This window comes from Canis lupus, chromosome 6, assembly GCF_011100685.1.
Source record: "Canis lupus familiaris isolate Mischka breed German Shepherd chromosome 6, alternate assembly UU_Cfam_GSD_1.0, whole genome shotgun sequence".
NCBI classification, from domain to species: Eukaryota; Metazoa; Chordata; class Mammalia; order Carnivora; family Canidae; genus Canis; species Canis lupus.
Genome location: NC_049227.1, coordinates 38,931,944 through 38,949,380, shown reverse-complemented (window position 1 = coordinate 38,949,380; position 17,437 = coordinate 38,931,944). Strand labels below are relative to the sequence as shown.

General features: G+C 50.6%; 1 protein-coding gene across 6 annotated transcripts in view; it reads left to right on the top strand.

Moving 5' to 3' along the window:
• PDPK1 (3-phosphoinositide dependent protein kinase 1) overlaps positions 1-17,437 on the top strand; it is a 79,413-nt gene continuing 61,976 nt past the window's right edge. The window contains exon 1 of one of the 6 annotated variants that reach the window (XM_038540691.1): positions 1-24. Coding sequence is in view for 3 of the 6 variants with exons in the window: in XM_038540686.1 (XP_038396614.1) it covers positions 2,127-2,156 (30 nt within the window). In the remaining 3 variants the exon portion in view is untranslated. Of the gene's footprint in view, positions 25-2,032; positions 2,157-2,296; positions 2,442-6,505; positions 6,645-16,943; positions 17,082-17,437 lie in introns of those variants that run through there. The other 5 variants (XM_038540688.1, XM_038540686.1, XM_038540689.1 and 2 more) reach the window with 5 other exon arrangements.

Sequence of the window (17,437 nt, the reverse complement as noted above, 5' to 3'; positions counted from 1 at the left end):
GATCCTGGATAATCCTCTTTTAAGGTCAGCTTGTTGGCAGCCATAATTCCTCCTTTCTATGTCACACATTCACGACCTGGGTGAACAGGTCACGGTCATTTTTGGTGGGGCCATTATTCCGCCTACCATCTCTTCTAGAGAGAAGGGCCTGGGCCAGAGCTCCCGAGTGCCTGGGTCTAAAAGAAATGCCATATTCCTATCATCAGCGTAGGAGGGTGCTCATTTCCTACATGCTTGTCAGCACTGGATGTTTACAGTCTTTGGGATTTTAAACAGTTTTTGGAGTCAGACCATTTTACAGTGGGGGAGTTGAAATTTAGGGAGGGAAGGCTGCTCACCTGAGATTTGATGCAACTTTGTGTTTCTTGTTTTCCAGTTTAGTTAAAATATTTTTTTTCTAGGTACCACAATTTGTATGAGAAGGTATTTTCCCAGGTGGCTTGCAAATTATTGGCTTTGACATTTATCTTTCTCTTTCTTAAAGATTTACTTTTTTATTTGAGAGAGAGAGTATGTATGTTGGTAGGGAGAGGAGCAGATGGAGAAGGAGAGATAGTCCCAGGCAGGCTCTGTGCTGAGCACAGACTCCAACTCGGCGCTCAATCTTATGACTCGAGCAGAAACCAGGAGTCAGATGCTCAACTGCCTGCACCACCCAGGCACCCCAGGCATCTTTCATCCGTCTACCTGCAGCCAGATGCATCTTGAGAGCCTTGGGTGTGGTGACCAGGCACTTAGTGGGCAGAGGCAGGAGACCACATGATTATCTTTGAAGGGTCCTCTTGTGTTTTCCTAACGGGATGTGTGGTAATTGGTTCCCCTCCCTGCCTCTTCGCCTGACTCTTTTCTGGCTCTCAAAACCTCCAGGGCCACAGGCTTGGCCTGCCTTTCTCATCATGTCTCTCCTCATCTCTTTCTGCACCCCAGTAGAATTGGGGTCCTGGCTCTTCCCTGGATGAGCTCTGGTGCCCAGCCTTGCAGATGGCCCCCGGTGATCCCACCTTGGGGATTCACAGCTTTGTGTGGTTCTTCCCACATGGCACCAGGTGATTTTGTGTGACCAGTACAATGTGGGTAGAAGCAATGCTGGATCACTTCAGAAATTAGGGTATAAAAGCTATAGTGGGGGACACCTGGGTGGCTCAGCAGTTGAGCATCTGCCTTCAGCTCAGGGTGTGATCCCAGAGTCCCAGGATCGAGTCCCACGTCAGGCTCCCTGCATGGAGCCTGCTTCTTGCTCTGCCTATGTCTCTCTCTGTAGGTCTCTCGTGAATAAATAAAATCTTAAAAAAAAACCAAAACAAACAAAAAACCAAGGAGGGGGCACTCGGCTGGCTCAATTTGTAGCATATGTGACTCTTGATCATAGGGTTGTGAGTTCCAGTGCCATGTTGGGCGTGAAGCCTACTTGAAAAAAAATAGTAAAAAAATAAAAACAAAAACTTAAAAAAAAAAAAAAAAAAGCCCTTGCAGATTCTGTGTTGGGTGTGCTCTCTTTCTCTGGAATCATTTGCTCTAGAGAAAGCTGGATGCTGTGACATGAAGACACTGAGGGAGCTCTGTGGAGAGGCCCCCGTGGTGAGGAAACTTAGCCTCCCTGAACATGTGAGTGAATGGGCCACCTTGGAAGATGCTCCCACTCTAGGCAAGCCTTTATTTATTTATTTTTCAATGGTTTTATTTATTTATTTGAGAGTAAGAGAGTACCCAAATCTCCAAGCGCGACCTGGAGGGGCAGAGGCCGAGGGAGAATCCCAGGCAGGCCCCATGCTGAGCGCGCTACCTGGGGCTCCATACAGTGACCCCGAGATCACAACCTGAGCAGAAACCAACAGTCAAATGCTGAGCAGACTGAGCCACTCAGGCCTACCCCCACCCCCACCCCCACCCCAGCCAGGCCTTTTGGTGACTTGGTGTTCGGGCTGACAGGAGATTCCCTGACTAGAACCACCTGGCCAAGTTGCTCCTGGCTTCCTAACCCACAGAATCTGTGAGGTCATAGATGTTTGTTTTACGTGTCTGAGTTTGGGGATAACCTGTTATACAGAACTCAGTAGCTAGCACATCAGCTGTGTGATGCTGGGCGAGTTCCATAGCCTCTGAACCTGGGTTCCCTCCTTCAGGCCATGGGGAGAATAGAAGTAAGCGAGAAACAGGTGAACTGTCCCAGGCCAGGTGGAGCACGGGCCAGGTGTGCCATGAGGGCTCCCCAACCACCCTAGGCCGCGTACCCATGGCCCCCTCCCAGGGTGGTTATGGGCATCCCCCTGTTCTTCCCTGGGTGGAACACGACCTCACAATGTCAAGCCAAGCATTGCATTCTTGGCCTGGGGTCACCCTTCCACTGGTCAGGGGCACCAGGCAGGGGAGGGAGAGAGAAGAGCCAGGGGCTCTGTCTCTCTTTCCTCCAGCCATCATGCCCATGATGTGTGCGGGGCCAGGTGAGTCCATGTCCCCTGCTGCCCACTGTTCTGGGATCCACAGCCAGACCTCAGCCATGGCAGGGGTACCCGGCCTCTCTCTGGGTGAGACGGGGCCTGGCCCGGCTTTGGGAGGCCCACCTGCTGTTGAGGCCCCATGAGAACTGTGTACTGTCCTTGTTCCTCTTTCCGCTCCTCCCTGCCCTGCCCCCGCTGCCCACTCAGCTGCTAGGCCAGGGCCAGGGCCTGCCTTCTCCCCTCACACATTCCCCTGCTCCACCTGCTGCTCCAGTGGGCTCAGCATTCCCGACAGGTACTTCCCCCTCTCCCTCTCCGTTTCTCTGTGAATTACTGTAGAACCACCCGGTCATGCTGGTGTAAGTGACTCCAAAACAAAAACTCAAGACCTCAGTTCCCATTGTGTGATCTTCCCCTTCACTCTCTCGTGAGACCTTTACCCTCTTCTTTCCAGTAGCTGCATCGAATTCTCCAGGATGAACTACTGTAATTTATTTTACCATTCTGTGTCGATAGACATTTTGATTCTTTTTTGTTTTTTGTTTCCCCTTCAAGTTAAGCCAGTTTTAGATTCTTGCTCAGTTTTTTTTTTTAAGATTTTATTTATTTATTCGTGAGAGACAGAGAGAGAGAGAGAGAGAGGCCGAGACACAGGCAGAGGGAGAAGCAAGCTCCATGCAGGGAGCCCGACGTGGGATCCGATCCCAGGTCTCCAGGATCATGCCCTGGGCCAAAGGCCAGACGCTCAACCACTGAGCCACCTAAGTATCCCCAGAATCTCTGTTCTTATCCTGGGATTTCTCCACATGATCCATTGAAAACTGCACCTTTTCCCCAGGCACTGGTTTTCTTTCTTCCTCATAGCACTTACTACCTTCTCACATCCCATAAGATTTACTTGTTTGTCTCCCCTGCCCTGCCTCCTGCCTGTGGCATCAGAGTTCCACGAGGTCAGAGATTTTTCTGTTTTGTTCACCAGGGAATTGCCAACATCTAGCACAGTGCTTTGCATGAGGGGAGACTGAACCCATACATGCTGAGGAGACACATCCTGGGACTTCCCTCCATCCCCTTCCTGTGTGGTTGGTTTCTTCCTGTTAACTGGATCTCACATCTACTTCTTTCTTGATTTACTCTGTCACTTGGTGGAGCACATCCATTAGTAACTTTCTGAGAAAGGTTGCTCTTGGTGTGTACATATATTTTTTAAACTCTAAAGCTATGTATCTATTTACAATTGCATTTAGTGTACTGTCTGGCAAATTTCACTTGTAAGATGGTGATAAATGCTAAGTACCTCATAGGGTTGTGATGAGAATTAAGTAAAAATGGTTAGCATTCTCTGAGGATGTTATTATTACTCTGTGAGGACTAAAATCAATACAAAAGAAGGGTTTCTTGGGAGGTGTTGAATGCAGTGGCTAAGAGCAGGGCTGTGGTGCTGTCAGGGCTGGTTCTGAGCTCTGTGCTCTGTGACCTAGTAAGTCTATGATTGAGAGTAGGCAGGGCACTAAAGCCTCAGTTCCTTTCTGTGAAAGAGGGGAATGGTCACAGTTACCTACTGCTCACAGGGCCATCGTGGGCAAAATCAAATGTGCCTTTAATCTGTAGTAAGGGATAATGTTCCCGTGTTCCCGAGCATTGAATGTGGCTTGGTGTGGTGGCAAGAGCTCCACCTTGACCTTGTCTTTGTGTTCACTGAGGGTTAGTGTCTGGTGGGGGGTAAGCAGTTGGCGATTTGCAGCCTGTATCTAAAGTCCCGAGAGGGATCCATGCACTTTGACCCACCAGTTCCATCTGCTGAGAATTTATCCTAAGGAAATAAATAAAGGTGTGCCTGAATTTGAGTGCAGGGCCTTGTTGACGAGACGTCCGGGAACCACTTGAATGTCAGGAGGGAGCTTGATCAGTACGCGGATCTCTAAGCCATAGGCTTCCTCCAGCGCGGGCCTCTGCATCCTTCACAACCGGGGAAGATGGCAGGCAGATGGCAGGAGAGCTGTATGGAATAGAGGATGATGCATTGCTAAGTGAAAAAAGTATCAAAACTGCAGAAGCCCTTTTGGGGAGTAGAACTTATATTTGCCTTTTTTTTTTTTCTTATTGTTCTTTACATTGCATACATATACAGAGGACTGGAAGCCTCATGGTCAAAGCATAACCTCTGGCATACGGGTATCGAGGTCCTGGTTCTGGCACTGCAGGACCTGGGGCAGTTATAGAACTTCAGTGTGTGTCAGCTTCCTCATCTGGAAAGGGGGCAACTAGCAGGCATGCTTCCTTAGGGATTAGGCATGAAAATTCTGTATTTACTTCTTTTAAAAAAATATTTTATTTGTTTATTCATGAGAGACACAGAGAGTCAGAGACACAGGCAGAGGGAGAAGCAGGCTCCATGCAGGGAACCCCAACCTGGGACTCAGTCTCCGATCTCCAGGATCACGCCCCAGACTGAAGGTGGCGCTAAACCGCTGAGCCACCGGGGCTGCCCTCGTATTTACTTTTTAAAAAATTTTTATTTATTTATTTGGGAGAGTGCACACGCACAAGCAGAGGCCAGGAGCAGAGGGAGAAGCAGACTTGCTGTCACAGGGAGCCAAACAGGGGGCTTGATCCCAGGATCCGGAGATCAGATGCTTCACTAAGCCACCCAGGTGTCCTTAGACATGAAAATTCCTTAGTGATGGATCAACATTAGCAGCTATCACTGCCATTCAAGAAATAAATTCTAGTTTGTGGACTTATCGGTTCATTTACCTAATTCTCTGTATTGTGTAAATCGTTATTTTTGGGACGTCTGGGTGGCCTAGTGGTTGAGGGTCTGTCTTTGGCCCAGGTTGTGATCCCGGGGTCCTGGGATCAAGTCCTGCTTCAGGCTTCCCATAGGGAGCCTGCTTCTCCTTCTGCCTGTGTCTTTTCCTGTGTCTCGTGAATAAATAAATATTTTTTAAAAATTATCTTTAAAAGTAAATACGTATTTCGTTTGGAAGTAGAAAAAAGGTTATTTAAAAGTATGCGAGATTGAGGTAACAAAGATGAGCGTGATTTTTGTCTGAACAACACGTTACAACAATGTGAATGCACTGAATGCCACGGAACTGTACGCCTGGCTTATGCTAAAATGGTTAGGGTGGGGGGGCACCTGGGTGGCTCAGGTCATGGTCCCAGGGGTCCTGGGATCGAGTCCCACATGGGGGAGGGGTTGCTCTCTGCTCAGAGGGGGTCTGCGTCTCCTTCCGTGAGTCCCTCCCCCTGCTTGTGCTATCAAAAATTTTAAAATGTATCATTTATTCATGAGACACAGAGAGAGACGGAGGCAGAGGGAGAAGCAGGCTCCATGCAGGGAGCCTGACGTGGGACTCGATCCCGGGACCCCGGGGTCACGCCCTGGGCCGAAGGCAGGCGCTCAACCTCGGAGCCTCCCGGGCTGCCCCCTCTATCAAATATTTTTTAAAAATGGTTAAGGTGGTAAAGTTTATGTGTACTTTACCAACTACGAAAACGTAAGCATAACGCTAGCATCATTAACAAGTGCAGAGAAATTCGGCATCCTCGTCATCAGGAAAGCTCCGAAGGCGTCCGTGCGGCAGGCCGCGATGCGACGGGAGCTTTCCGCCTCCTAACGTGATTTCATGGCCCGAGTTTCCGTCGTGCACGCTTGTCAGTCTGGTGAGCCGCTAAGTTGCGTCTGGTAGTGTCCGTGCAGAGCCGCGCCCCGAGCCCGGCCCGCCGCTGCCCCGGGCGTGACCTTGGCCCGCTCAGGGCCCCCCAGCCTCAGTTTCCCCCGCGGGCGTCGGGGATGACAGCTCGCCTCTCCTCCCCCGCCCCGCCCCCCGGCCCCGGGATTGGCTCGCGCCTGCCGCCCCCCCTCTGAGGCGGGGCCGGGCCGCTCCCGCCCGTCGGGCCCCAACCCGGAAATGCGGCTCGGGGGCGCCGGCGGGGCCGACGGAGCCGCGGCGGAGCGACGGCGGTCGCGGCCAATGGGCGCGCGCGGCGGCGGCGGAAGTCCCGTCCGGCGTCGCGCGGGGGCGGGGCGGCGCCGGGGGCGGCGGGCGGCGGGCGGCGGGGCGGGCGCAGGATGAGGGCGGCCATTGCTGGGGCCCCGCCGCGGGGAGGAGGACGCTGAGGAGGCGCCGAGCCGCGCAGCGCTGCGGGGGAGGTGCCCGCGCCGACGCGGGGCCCATGGCCAGGACCACCAGCCAGCTGGTGAGTGCGCGCCGGCCGCCCGGACGCGCCGGCCGGTCAGCCAGCCCAGCGCGGCGGCGGCCGCCGGGGCCCGGCGAGGCGAGGCGGCCCCGGGTCCCCAGGGCCGGGCGGCGCCTCACCTGCGGCCGGGCGGCCGGGCCGGGGACCGCGGGCTCCGTGAGGGCGCCGCTCGGCCGCGGTGGGGAGCCCGGGCCCCGGCGCGGCGGGCGCCTGCCCGGCGGGGGCGCTGACAGACGCGCGGAGGGCGGGGGAGGCCGGGGAGGTGTCACTGGTCTGTCGCGGTGGAAGTGCTTGGAAAGTTTGTTTTCGGAGCGCCGCGGCCTGGAGCCGAGCCCCCGGGTTTACCTTTCGCTCCGCCCGCGGAGGACCCGCCCCGGGCCTCCCCCTGGAAGGGCGTCCCGGTGCCTCCGCCGCCGCGAAGCGGGAGGGACGCGCTCTGGCTCGGAGCACCTGATGCTCCAGGCCGCCCCCCCCCCTCCATTCACGGTCGGAGGGGAAGCTGGCGACTCCGTCCGCGGCCCGGCGGGGCGGCCCTGCGTGCTTTTCCTGCCTCGGGGCTCTTCTCCAGCGCAGGCATCAAGTGTGGGAAGCCCCGGGGAGGTCGGGAGGTCGGAAGCTGCTACGGAGGGCAGAACGATCGTGACAGGGAGGAGGGATTGCAGGGGAGGAGGAGGAGGAGGAGGAGGAGGAGGAGGAGGAGGAAGAAAAGCGCTTGTGGGGTGGAGTATTTTGCTTAAAAGTATCGCTAGTGTTTCCCTGTTGTTTTATTTTTTTTTTTCTCCGTTGCTAAAAGTATCCTTGGTGTTTTGATGTTTCCACTGTGTTTGATTTTTGGAGTCGGGAAGGTGGTTTCGGGATTCATACCTCGGGCGCGACTATGAGAGTGGGTGATGGGAGGATGCCTGCGCAGCTTGCAGAACTCGGTTCAGAAGGCAAATCAGAATCACTTAAGTGAGCGAAGGCCCTGGAAACTCACCTGACTCATTTTTTCAGCATATACAGCGTTGTGGCAGCAGTTCTTAATCCTTTTGGGGAGTCTGGAACGCCTCTGAGAATCTGATGGAAGGTGTAAATTCTCTCCAGAGGAAAACACTGAGTTACTCGCGTTTTGTAATTACTTTAGCAGGGTCTTGAACCTTCTGCATCGCGTCCATGGACTTCAGGCTAAGAATGCTGTAGAGATGGGTGACGATCCAGAGTCTGAGAGGAGGACCTGTTCGCTTGAGAAAAATGGTGAAAGGCGACGGGGCCGTCTTTGACTGTTGCAACATGTGGCTGTACCCTGGGGTGTCTGGGCTAACAGGCAAAAACACGCATTGGGCCTCTTGGCGAGCCTCAATGGAGGCCGGGGGTGACGACAATCGTGGAAGTGTATAAAACGAACTTTTCATACAGCGGTGTTGTTGCAGCGCAAGGGGTGTACTTTGGTGGAGGTCGTGGCAAGAGGCAAAGAGCACATTTCCTCGTGGTCTCGGTTGTTGCACGCAATGGGCGTTGGACATCTGGGGTTTTCTTTGCATAAGTCATCTTTTTAGTGCAAAAATGTTGGAATCCAGTGAGAGAAAATGAGTTGTGCAAAAAGGAGAGACCTCCCTATCGGGAAGTGAGAGGAATAAGGGTTTTGTGTCTACAGCTGGATCCCCACCCTCCTCTACCCACAGTGTGAGAATATGCCACGTTCCCCCTCAAAAATGGCAGAGACGTCCTCCCAATATTGGCTGTTCACCTGAGGACAGATAACTTTGCATGGTTCAAGGGAGTTTGCGTCTAGATGTTTAAGGTGGTGATGTGTGGAGAAGCCCCTGACCTGGTGATTAAATTTCCCGGTTTCTGTAAGCATGTGCAGCCAACAGGGGGAGCAATCCAAATTAGGTCTGAAAGTGGCCTACCGCGCTTTGATCCTCAGGTGGGCCAAAGGCTGTAGGTACCAATTCTTGAGCATTTATTTTAAAAGCAGGCACTTTTCCAGATAGCTCAGCGAGTGTTGCTTGATTTTTGTTAACAGTGTTGTGTGAGGTAGGTGTCCTTCCCATTTTACAGGTATGGAAACTGGGATGCAGGGAGGTTAAACATCTGCCTGGTAAATGGAATGCAGTGTGAACCCACGTCTGAGTGACAGCAGAGGCCTGGCACTGCTCTGCCCTCACGTGGGGAGTGCCCTGAGGGAGGGTCTGCTGGGCAGCTCAGCACGGCACTGCCCAGAATGTCTTTCCTGGGAGTTTTGCCTGAAGGGTCCTGACTGTGCCGTGCTAGAGGCAGGAGGGACGTCTTCACATGGAAGGACAGCACGCTTATTTATTTCTTTGGGCAGATGGCTGAACTCTGTGACCCCTGAAGCCTGTTTCAGCCTCACGCTGTCAGAAAGCAGCTGTTTGGAAAGAGGCTCTGCTTCATCTGTATTTGAGGGCTGATATTCTGAATGGGTGAGGCTAGGAATCCTCCCTTTGGGAAACAAGAACTGTGCAGAGATTTCGGGAAAGGTAAAATGGGAGATGAGACAGAGTGGCTCTCTGCACGCTCTAGGGAGGGCCACTCTAGCTTTTGCAAGGGTGGCTGCCTCCTTTTGCGAGAAGGCAGCTGGGAAAGTGGGGAACATGAAAAAAAGTGGGTTTCCACACTCCTTTTTGGGCCGCTCCTCCTCCTCGGTCTTGCTTGATGTGATGTGTTTCTGTACCTGTGATAACCCTATAGCAGTTCCGCCTGTAGAGGCGTGGCCCCTGTACTAAGAGGTGGAAGTGTAGGTTTGTGCTGTTCTCTGACAAGTATTTTGTGGGAAGGATCCCAGCAGCAGCCTGTGTAGCTGTGGGGCCTACAGAGAGGCCTTGGACAGCTCTTCAGTCTAGCCTCCGGGCTGCCTTTAGCACAGCTTGGATGAGGAAGAAAAGGCAGCTCCTGGGTGTGCATCCTTTTTTTTTTTTTTTTTTAAATTTTTATTTATTTAAGATAGTCACAGAGAGAGAGAGAGGCAGAGACACAGTCAGAGGGAGAAGCAGGCTCCATGCACCGGGAGCCCGATGTGGGATTCGATCCCGGGTCTCCAGGATCGCGCCCTGGGCCAAAGGCAGGCGCCAAACCGCTGCGCCACCCAGGGATCCCTGGGTGTGCATCCTTTTCACTCTATGCTCTTGTCTCCTGAGCTGCCTGGGGTTTGGGTGCATTTAGGGCAAAGATGTGGTAACAGGGAATTGCTGCAGAATCGGGGTGAGTAAGCTCAGTCCTCTCTGAGTTGGAGTGTGGAGAACCGTTCCTGCACTATGCTTTGTCCTTTCCTGAGGAGTGTCTTCTAGGGAAATGGACTTTGCAGGAACCCTATGCGCTGCTGAGGAACCTTGGCTGCAGAAATGACTCCCTAGGCAGGTGTGAGAACTAGGGCCGATGTGTGCAAGCTCTGTGCCTGCCCTTTGGATGACAGCGGGCCATAGGGGGAAGGAGTGCAGTTGTTTTGAAGGCAGGTTCAAAGGGCAAATCACCAGTGGAGGAAGTGCTGGTGTGGAAATGAAGTTTTGGACATGTATTGTTCAGGCTTGTTCAGCAGTGCCGCCTTCTGTAACTGGGTCGTGTTTGGTATCAGACTCTTTAAAAAATTATTTGAATATCAAGAACCAGTTGTGTATCCAGTCTCTAGCTGAATCAACAGACAGAGTGCATTTTTTCCAAGAGTAAGGGGAGTACCTTCTGATGATGGTGTCTTAGATGAGAAAGGCCTTTTTCAGGTTCACGATGTTCTGTTTTCAGTGCTTGACTGGCTGCAATCATATAATTGCAGAAAGTGTGTTTTCATCTCTTTATTGTAGAAGATTTTCCTGATTTTAATCTTAATTTTTATTCCAAGAAATTCCAAGTCATTTTTTTTTCCAAGTCATTTTGAATGTGTTAAGAGAGGTAGTTTGTTACACAGGATCTAGGTTTGTGGCTTTCAAATCCCTCATCGGGATTTGAAATCCCTCATCCCTAGGGCAACTGATTCAGATTTCTGTTTAAATAGTTGGGTTGCATAAAAGCCCACATAAGTAGACCTGACAGGACTGCAAACTCTGTATAGAAGAGATGGGACGTGCCCTACATTAGCAGCCCTGGCCTCGGTGCGCAGCCCACGGAGGAACAAACATTTCATTTGGAGTGTTGTCCAGGGGCCCGATAAAGGCGGACACCTAGTTCTGGTGGCCTAGCGACCTCTGCCTCACAGGCAGGATGGCCTGCCCTCTGCACCAGCCGCTGTGCTTTGAATCAGCTTGCAGTCTTCAGGAAGTGAAGTGTTTAAAGGCTAGATGTGAAGGTATGTCTGGATGCCAGGGAGGTTCGTCCTGAGGTCTGTGCCTTCTGCATGTTTGTGGAGCTGGTGGCAGGTCTGCCCCTGTTGGAGAAGGCTGATGAGAGGGCGCGTGCAGACGGCTGTGTGTGTGCATCTCGTACATCTCGGCAATATTTGAGTCAGAATTCACCCAGCTGAGAGCTTAGCTGTTACAATGAATTCATTGTTAAAGTCTCATTCTTCAACCTGTTTTTCTCTTTTGGAATTAATTGTACTGCAGTGGGAGTTGTATCTCAAAGCGACAGCTGTATATCGGATGCTGTCAGAGGTGGCTGATAAGATTAGCAGGGACGCTTCCAGTCTTATAGAAATTCTTAAAAAAAAAAAAAATTCTTGTGAAGTGCTTTGACCTGCAGTGGTGACCTGCAAGGAAAGGGGCTTGGAGTTAACCTTTCTCTCTCTGTCCAGTTTCTGAGAGATGGGGAGCACAGGGCCTGCAGTGGACCTGGGAACTCTGCCCCAACCCCTGGAGGGGAGGGCCTTATCCCTTGGAGACCTTGCTCTTGAACCCCGTGTAAAGCAGGTACATGGACCCCGTTGTGGCCTGGCTGTGGATGCTGCCATGCAGTGAAGGAAGTGATTCCACCTGGGGGATGGCTGCACTGTGCTCTCATCATACACTCTCCCCTGGCGGGGCTCAAAACACAACAAGCTTTCTTCCCAGTTCCCCCTTTGCTGGTCACCGAGAAGTGAGCGCTTGCTGGAAGGGCGCCGCAGTTCCAGCATTCCTGGGACATCCCCCAGCTTCTTATGGCCTCTCACTTTGCTCCTCTGTGATGAGGGTCCCTTCTCAGATACTCCTGCCTTGGTGCCCTCACTTCCCAGAATAGTGTCCAGGATGTTCTGGGCTGCCTGGTTCTCCTCTTTAGGCTCTTCCTCTTTGCCTGAAGAAACTCCCCTCAGTGGAAACTAGCCCCTGGTGCTGTGAAGCCTTTTCTGACCAATCAGCTTCTTTGAGTGCCATGTCGTTTCCCCCCCCCCCCCCCCCCCGCCCGCTGCCACTTTGGTCTGCAACAGGTTTTGTTATATAGTCAGCTCTGGAACAGGTCCTGCGTCTTATGTCCTTATCTTTTTTAAAACCTTGAATCTCTAGATGACTTCTCTTATTTTTTTCATGCTTTCTCCTCATGGTTCTCATATCTGGGCTTCCTGTGGTGTATTTGTCACATACCTATCTTACCATCATTGCTATTTGTTAACCAAAAACACGTCTGATTCCTACATCTACATTCTGATTCCCTTGCATTTAGAGGTATACATGCTTGAGGGGAGAGGGTTTCATCATCAACTGTTTGTTGCCTATTTAATACCCAATATGAAAGCATTCCAAACTAGGAAGGAGTCAAGTGGTTAAACATAGATTCACGTCCTACTCTTTCATTCTTTAAGGAAATACAATTTAGAAAAGGATATTGCTTTTTCTATATGCATATTGTATCATTTACCTGACCCTTGAAAGGCTGTGTTTCAAAGGTACTGATTTATTTTTGTACTACAGCTCTTCTGGAGGGTTTTGGCGCCCAGTTATTGGGTTAAATCTGGATAAGCAAACCGTTAGTGTCAAGCATATAGTGTTTGAACTGAAGCTTTCGTGTTGGCACTGCCGCCATAGTGGGTGAGGCCTGCTGTGAACCCCTTTCCTCACGTAGCCAGACGCTGAGTGCCAAGCCTGTAGAAGAGCCAGCGTTGGTGATGTGGACTCTGCAGGAGAGGCGGCTACTCCCAAGGCAGTTGCTTTCCCATCAGGAGGACTGTTTTCTTAAAGATCCCTAACTGAGGATGAGGATCACCCTAATAGTCCCTCTGACTAGAAGCCAAGGTGCTCTTTCTATATGATGTAGGGACCTTACAGGAATGGCACAGCTCTCTGCTGCTTTGGGCAGGGTCCATGAGGGCTTTCTCCAGGCCTCGACTTTGCTCTAATTTTTAAAAGTGTCATGTCCTAAAAGGGGCACGTGCTCTGTGGTTGGGTGCAGCCACATCCAGCATCACAGCTGTGGCTGCAGGTGCACAAAGTGCTACCCTTGGACGGTTGTGTGGCTGGTGGTCCTGGGGGGGTGTCCAAGCAGCCCACCTTGTCTTAGAGGTTCCCACCATGGACCTACGCACCTTTGATTCACCATGCTCAGGGAGTGCGAGAGCCACCAACCTAGGAGGAGGTTAGGAGTGACAAGAACATGAGACCCAGCATGTGCCAATGCTGGCCGCTAAGCGGTGCTGCATGGATTTCTCCTTTGGGAAATGATGGGACCAGCCCATTCTTTGGGAAAATTGCTGGACACTGGCTCTGCTCAGCTCCGTTCTTAGGAAGGTCTGATCTAGAGTCACAGCAACCAGACCCTGGGGGGCAGGTAAGGTCGCAAGCTACTTACTTAGAAATCTAAGAAGCTTGATAACTGCTCATTTCCGGGCTCTTGTCATTATTAACTGGCTTCCTTCCTTGAGGGTGAGCACTGAGCTGTTCTGCATTTTTTCCTCTTGGAATGGCCCATGATTTAGGCTGGACAGGAGACTGAGAGAATAATCTGTTCCCTCAGTGCGTGATCTCTGAAGCTCAGCGTTTAGTGCCTGGTTTTTCCATTGTTAATTGTTTTTTTTTTTTTTTTTTTTTTTCCTGCAGTTTGGCATTTTTCTTTCATGGGGTTTTTTCATTGGTCAAAATTACAGTCTTCAACTGATGGTATGTACGTAGCTGGTTATTATCAGATATACAGCTTTAAAAATGTGTATCTAAATATAGATTTTATTTGTGAATGCATTTTATTCTCATTTTTTTTTAAGATTTTATTTATTCATGAGAGACACTGAGAGAGAGAGAGAGAGAGAGAGAGGCAGAGACACAGGCAGAGGGAGAAGCAGGCTCCATGCAGGGAGCCTGACATGGGACTCGATCTGGGGTCTCCAGGATCAGGCCCTGGGCTGAAGGCGGTGCTAAACCGCTAAGCCACCCAGGCTGCCCTTATTCTCATTCCTAAAAAAGAAAACAAAACTCATAATCTAAATGCCCCCCCCCCTTTTTTTTTTTAAATATCTTAGAAAACTCTTCTCCCAGAAGCTGCTGGCATTGTGTTTTTTGTCTCTGGAGTGGAAGGGGGTGAGGGTGTGCTCGTCATAGAGACACAGACAGAACCAGGGCTCCATGCTCCCGGCCTGAAGGAATCCTTGCGTGAGAGATGGCAGCTCAGTGGGTGGAGGACAGCCTGCACACACTCCCTGCCCCTGTGAGCCCCACCAACCACAGTCCTACCCCAGGGGCTGAGAGGTTGGTGCCCCCAGAGGAGGGCATTGTCCTGCAAGCCTCTGTGGGGCTGCTCCAGAGAAGAGTGCAGGGGAACCTGGCCCAGGTGCACTGTACCGGGGCTTTCCTGGCTGGGCAGCCCAGAGGGTGGAGTGGTGGTGGTGGTGGAGGGCACAGCCGGGTGTGGAGGAAGTTTGAGGGGGGAGTGCTGTTTCTAGTGTTAAGAAACCTCTGCTTCCAAAAACAGAAGGCTTTTGGGCCATGCAAGCTGAAGAAGGTGGTGGTATTAGGAAATGTATTCTAAGCTTTTTCTGTTAGGTTTTTTTTTTCTTTCTTTCTTTCTTTTAAGTGTATTACTTTCCTTAGTAGCCCTACCTACATTTTTCAAATTAGTGTTGAGCACTGATCCTGAGTCAAGTTTTTAAATGACGGGATGTTTCCAAATCCTTTGAGTTTGCTTGAAGCTATCAAAGTAGACTCCAAACAAACATATTTTTATTTTATTTTATTTTTTTAAGATTTTATTTATTCATGAGAGACAGAGAGAGAGAGAGAGAGGCAGAGACACAGGCAGAGAAAGAAGCAGGCTCCAAGCAGGGAGCCTGACACGGGACTCATTCCCAGGTTTACAGAATCAAGTCCTGGGCCAAAGTCGGCGCTAAACCACTGAGCCACCCGGGCTGCCCAAACAAGCATTTTAAAAATAAACTTGGGGGATCCCTGGGTGGCGCAGCGGTTTAGCGCCTGCCTTTGGCCGGGGGCGTGATCCTGGAGACCCGGGATCGAATCCCACGTCGGGCTCCTGGTGCATGGAGCCTGCTTCTCCCTCTGCCTATGTCTCTGCTTCTCTCTCTCTCTGTGTGTGACTATCATAAATAAATAAAAATTTAAAAAAAAATAAAAATAAAAATAAACTTGGGGTGCCTGGCTGGCTCAGTTGGAGCGTGCGACTCTTGATCGCATGACTTGGGGTTGTCAGTTCAAGCCCCACTGTGGGTGTAGAAAGGACTTAAAAATAGAATAAAATAAAATGAATAAAGTAAATTCTATTTTGGAATAATTCTAGAGGTACAGAAAAGTTGCAAGACCGCACAGAGTTTCTATAAGACCTGTCACTCCTATTTCCCCTGGTGTTAACATCTATGCAGCCATGCCATATCTATCAAAACTAAGGAATGTGTGTGGGCACCATGCTCTGAACCAAACACAGCCATGGTTGGGGCTCCCTCAGTTAACCCCTAAGGCTCCTTCTGGGAGCCACAGTCAGTTATCATCATGTCTCCTTGCTCTTCTTTGTTCGAGCACATACTCTCAGTCTTTCCTTGCATTTCTTTCTTTCATTTTTTAAAGATTTTATTTATTTATTCATGAGAGAGAGGCAGAGGCAGAGACACAGGTAGAGGGAGAAGCAGGTTCCATTCAGGAAGCCTGACGTGGGACTCGATCCCAGGTCTCCAGGATCAGGCCCTGGAGTATTTGCAGCTAGTGATCCAGTGGGCATTTGCCACAGTCTGCTTAGGTCCTTTCTTTGCAGGCAGGAGGCTGGAGTTGTCACCTGACCTTTGTGAAAGTAAGTGGTTAGCTTTTATTCATTCTTTTTTAGCTTTCTTCCTTTCTGTTGAAGCTACAGTACTTGTTGATTGTCTGAAGACCTTTGCCTTGAGTCACAGATGAACTTGTGGGCTGTTACTAGGGGCTTTTAGATTGAACCCCCTGAGCAGAGTCTGGAGTTTTTTCTAGCCTGGAACTCAGATGATAAGCATCTCAGGAAAATCTGAGATGAATTTGGTTTATTTTCTCTCCCATCTACACATTTGCCTCTCCAGCCTCCTTTCCATATAACCACAGTAGGTATGAGACCATTACAGATGTAGGAATTGTTTTTTGTTGTTGTTGTTGTTTTTGAGGTAGGAATTGTTAAGAAGAAAGAGCAGGGTACAAGTGTAAGGGGAGAACATTCTGGACAAAATAATGGTGGTGGCTCCTGGCAAGGGGCAGATGTGCCCTAAGGTGTCGGTGGGCCACAACGGGGCTCTGACTGGCCTGAAGGCTAAGACAAGGCCAAATACAGACGGGCCTGCCTGCTCAGCTTCCTGCCCTCATCCTCCTTTTCTGCCTCTAAATTGATTGTTGGGAGGAGATGTGGCTGAATGTCATGCTAGACAAAATAGATCTTTCTCTGCATGCTGATGGTGTTGTGAAGTTCTCCTGGGGGCGTTAGCCCTTAACACTGGGACAGTCTTTCTGTGTTTCAGTTGGCCACTATTCCCAGTAAGAAACTCTTTATTCAAAATTTGCAGATATGGAGCCCAGGAAGGCAAAACAGCTGCTTTTGGCACCTTTTCAGGTGTCAGGAGTGGTGGCATCCTCCTTTAGAAATCGCTCTCTTTTCTGCTGTCGCAAACCACACAAGTGTTCGCTGTTGGAGGGGTGTTCCTGCCAGATGACATTTATTCATGTGGCTGGTGGCATTCTGGGGGCTGGTTTTTGTTTTTGTTTTTGTTTTTGTTTTCTTATTTCAAGGAGAGAGAACTTTGAGGGGATTAAAAGCAAAAATGTGAACACATTAATTTGGTATTTTTTTTACAGGATAATCTGTTAGGGTTACTAGAACAGTTATCCATATCGCTGTGATTGTATGTTTATGTGTGGGAAACACTGATGGAAGATAAAACCAGAATATTTTAAGAAACTGTGGGAAGTTCCCATCAGTCCCTTTACTGCTCCCTAGAATCTTGCACCTTGCCAGGATAGATGCTGTTCCCTTACGGGTCCGGGAGCCATGGGCCAGCAAGGACAGGAGTGCAGTGCTGTCCACGTTGAGATGGAAGGACACAGGAGGAGGAGGAGAGGGCACAATTAGAGACTCATCATCAGGAAGGAAAAGGTAAGGGGCAGGCAGCTGTAGCTGTCACAAGGGTGGGAAGCACTGAGGGGCCCCCGTCCAGCAGAGAGGACCAGAGGAGAGGGAATGGTAGGTCTGGAACCCCAGAAAAAGGTCCTCATTTCATTGGAAGTGCCTGTGCATGAGATTTTAATTTTTGACTATTGAGTCTTGGAAGTCATGGGCAGTTCCCTCTAAGGAGCTGGGGTCAGAAGCTAGAGACTGGGAAAGAGGGGCTGCCAGGGTTTGGCTCCCGTGGGTAGCACAGGAAGCAAGATCTGCTGGCCTTAGTGCAGTGCAGCAGGTTGCATGAGGTAACCTTTTGATTCAAGTTAGGTATCACTCAGATTTCCAGACTA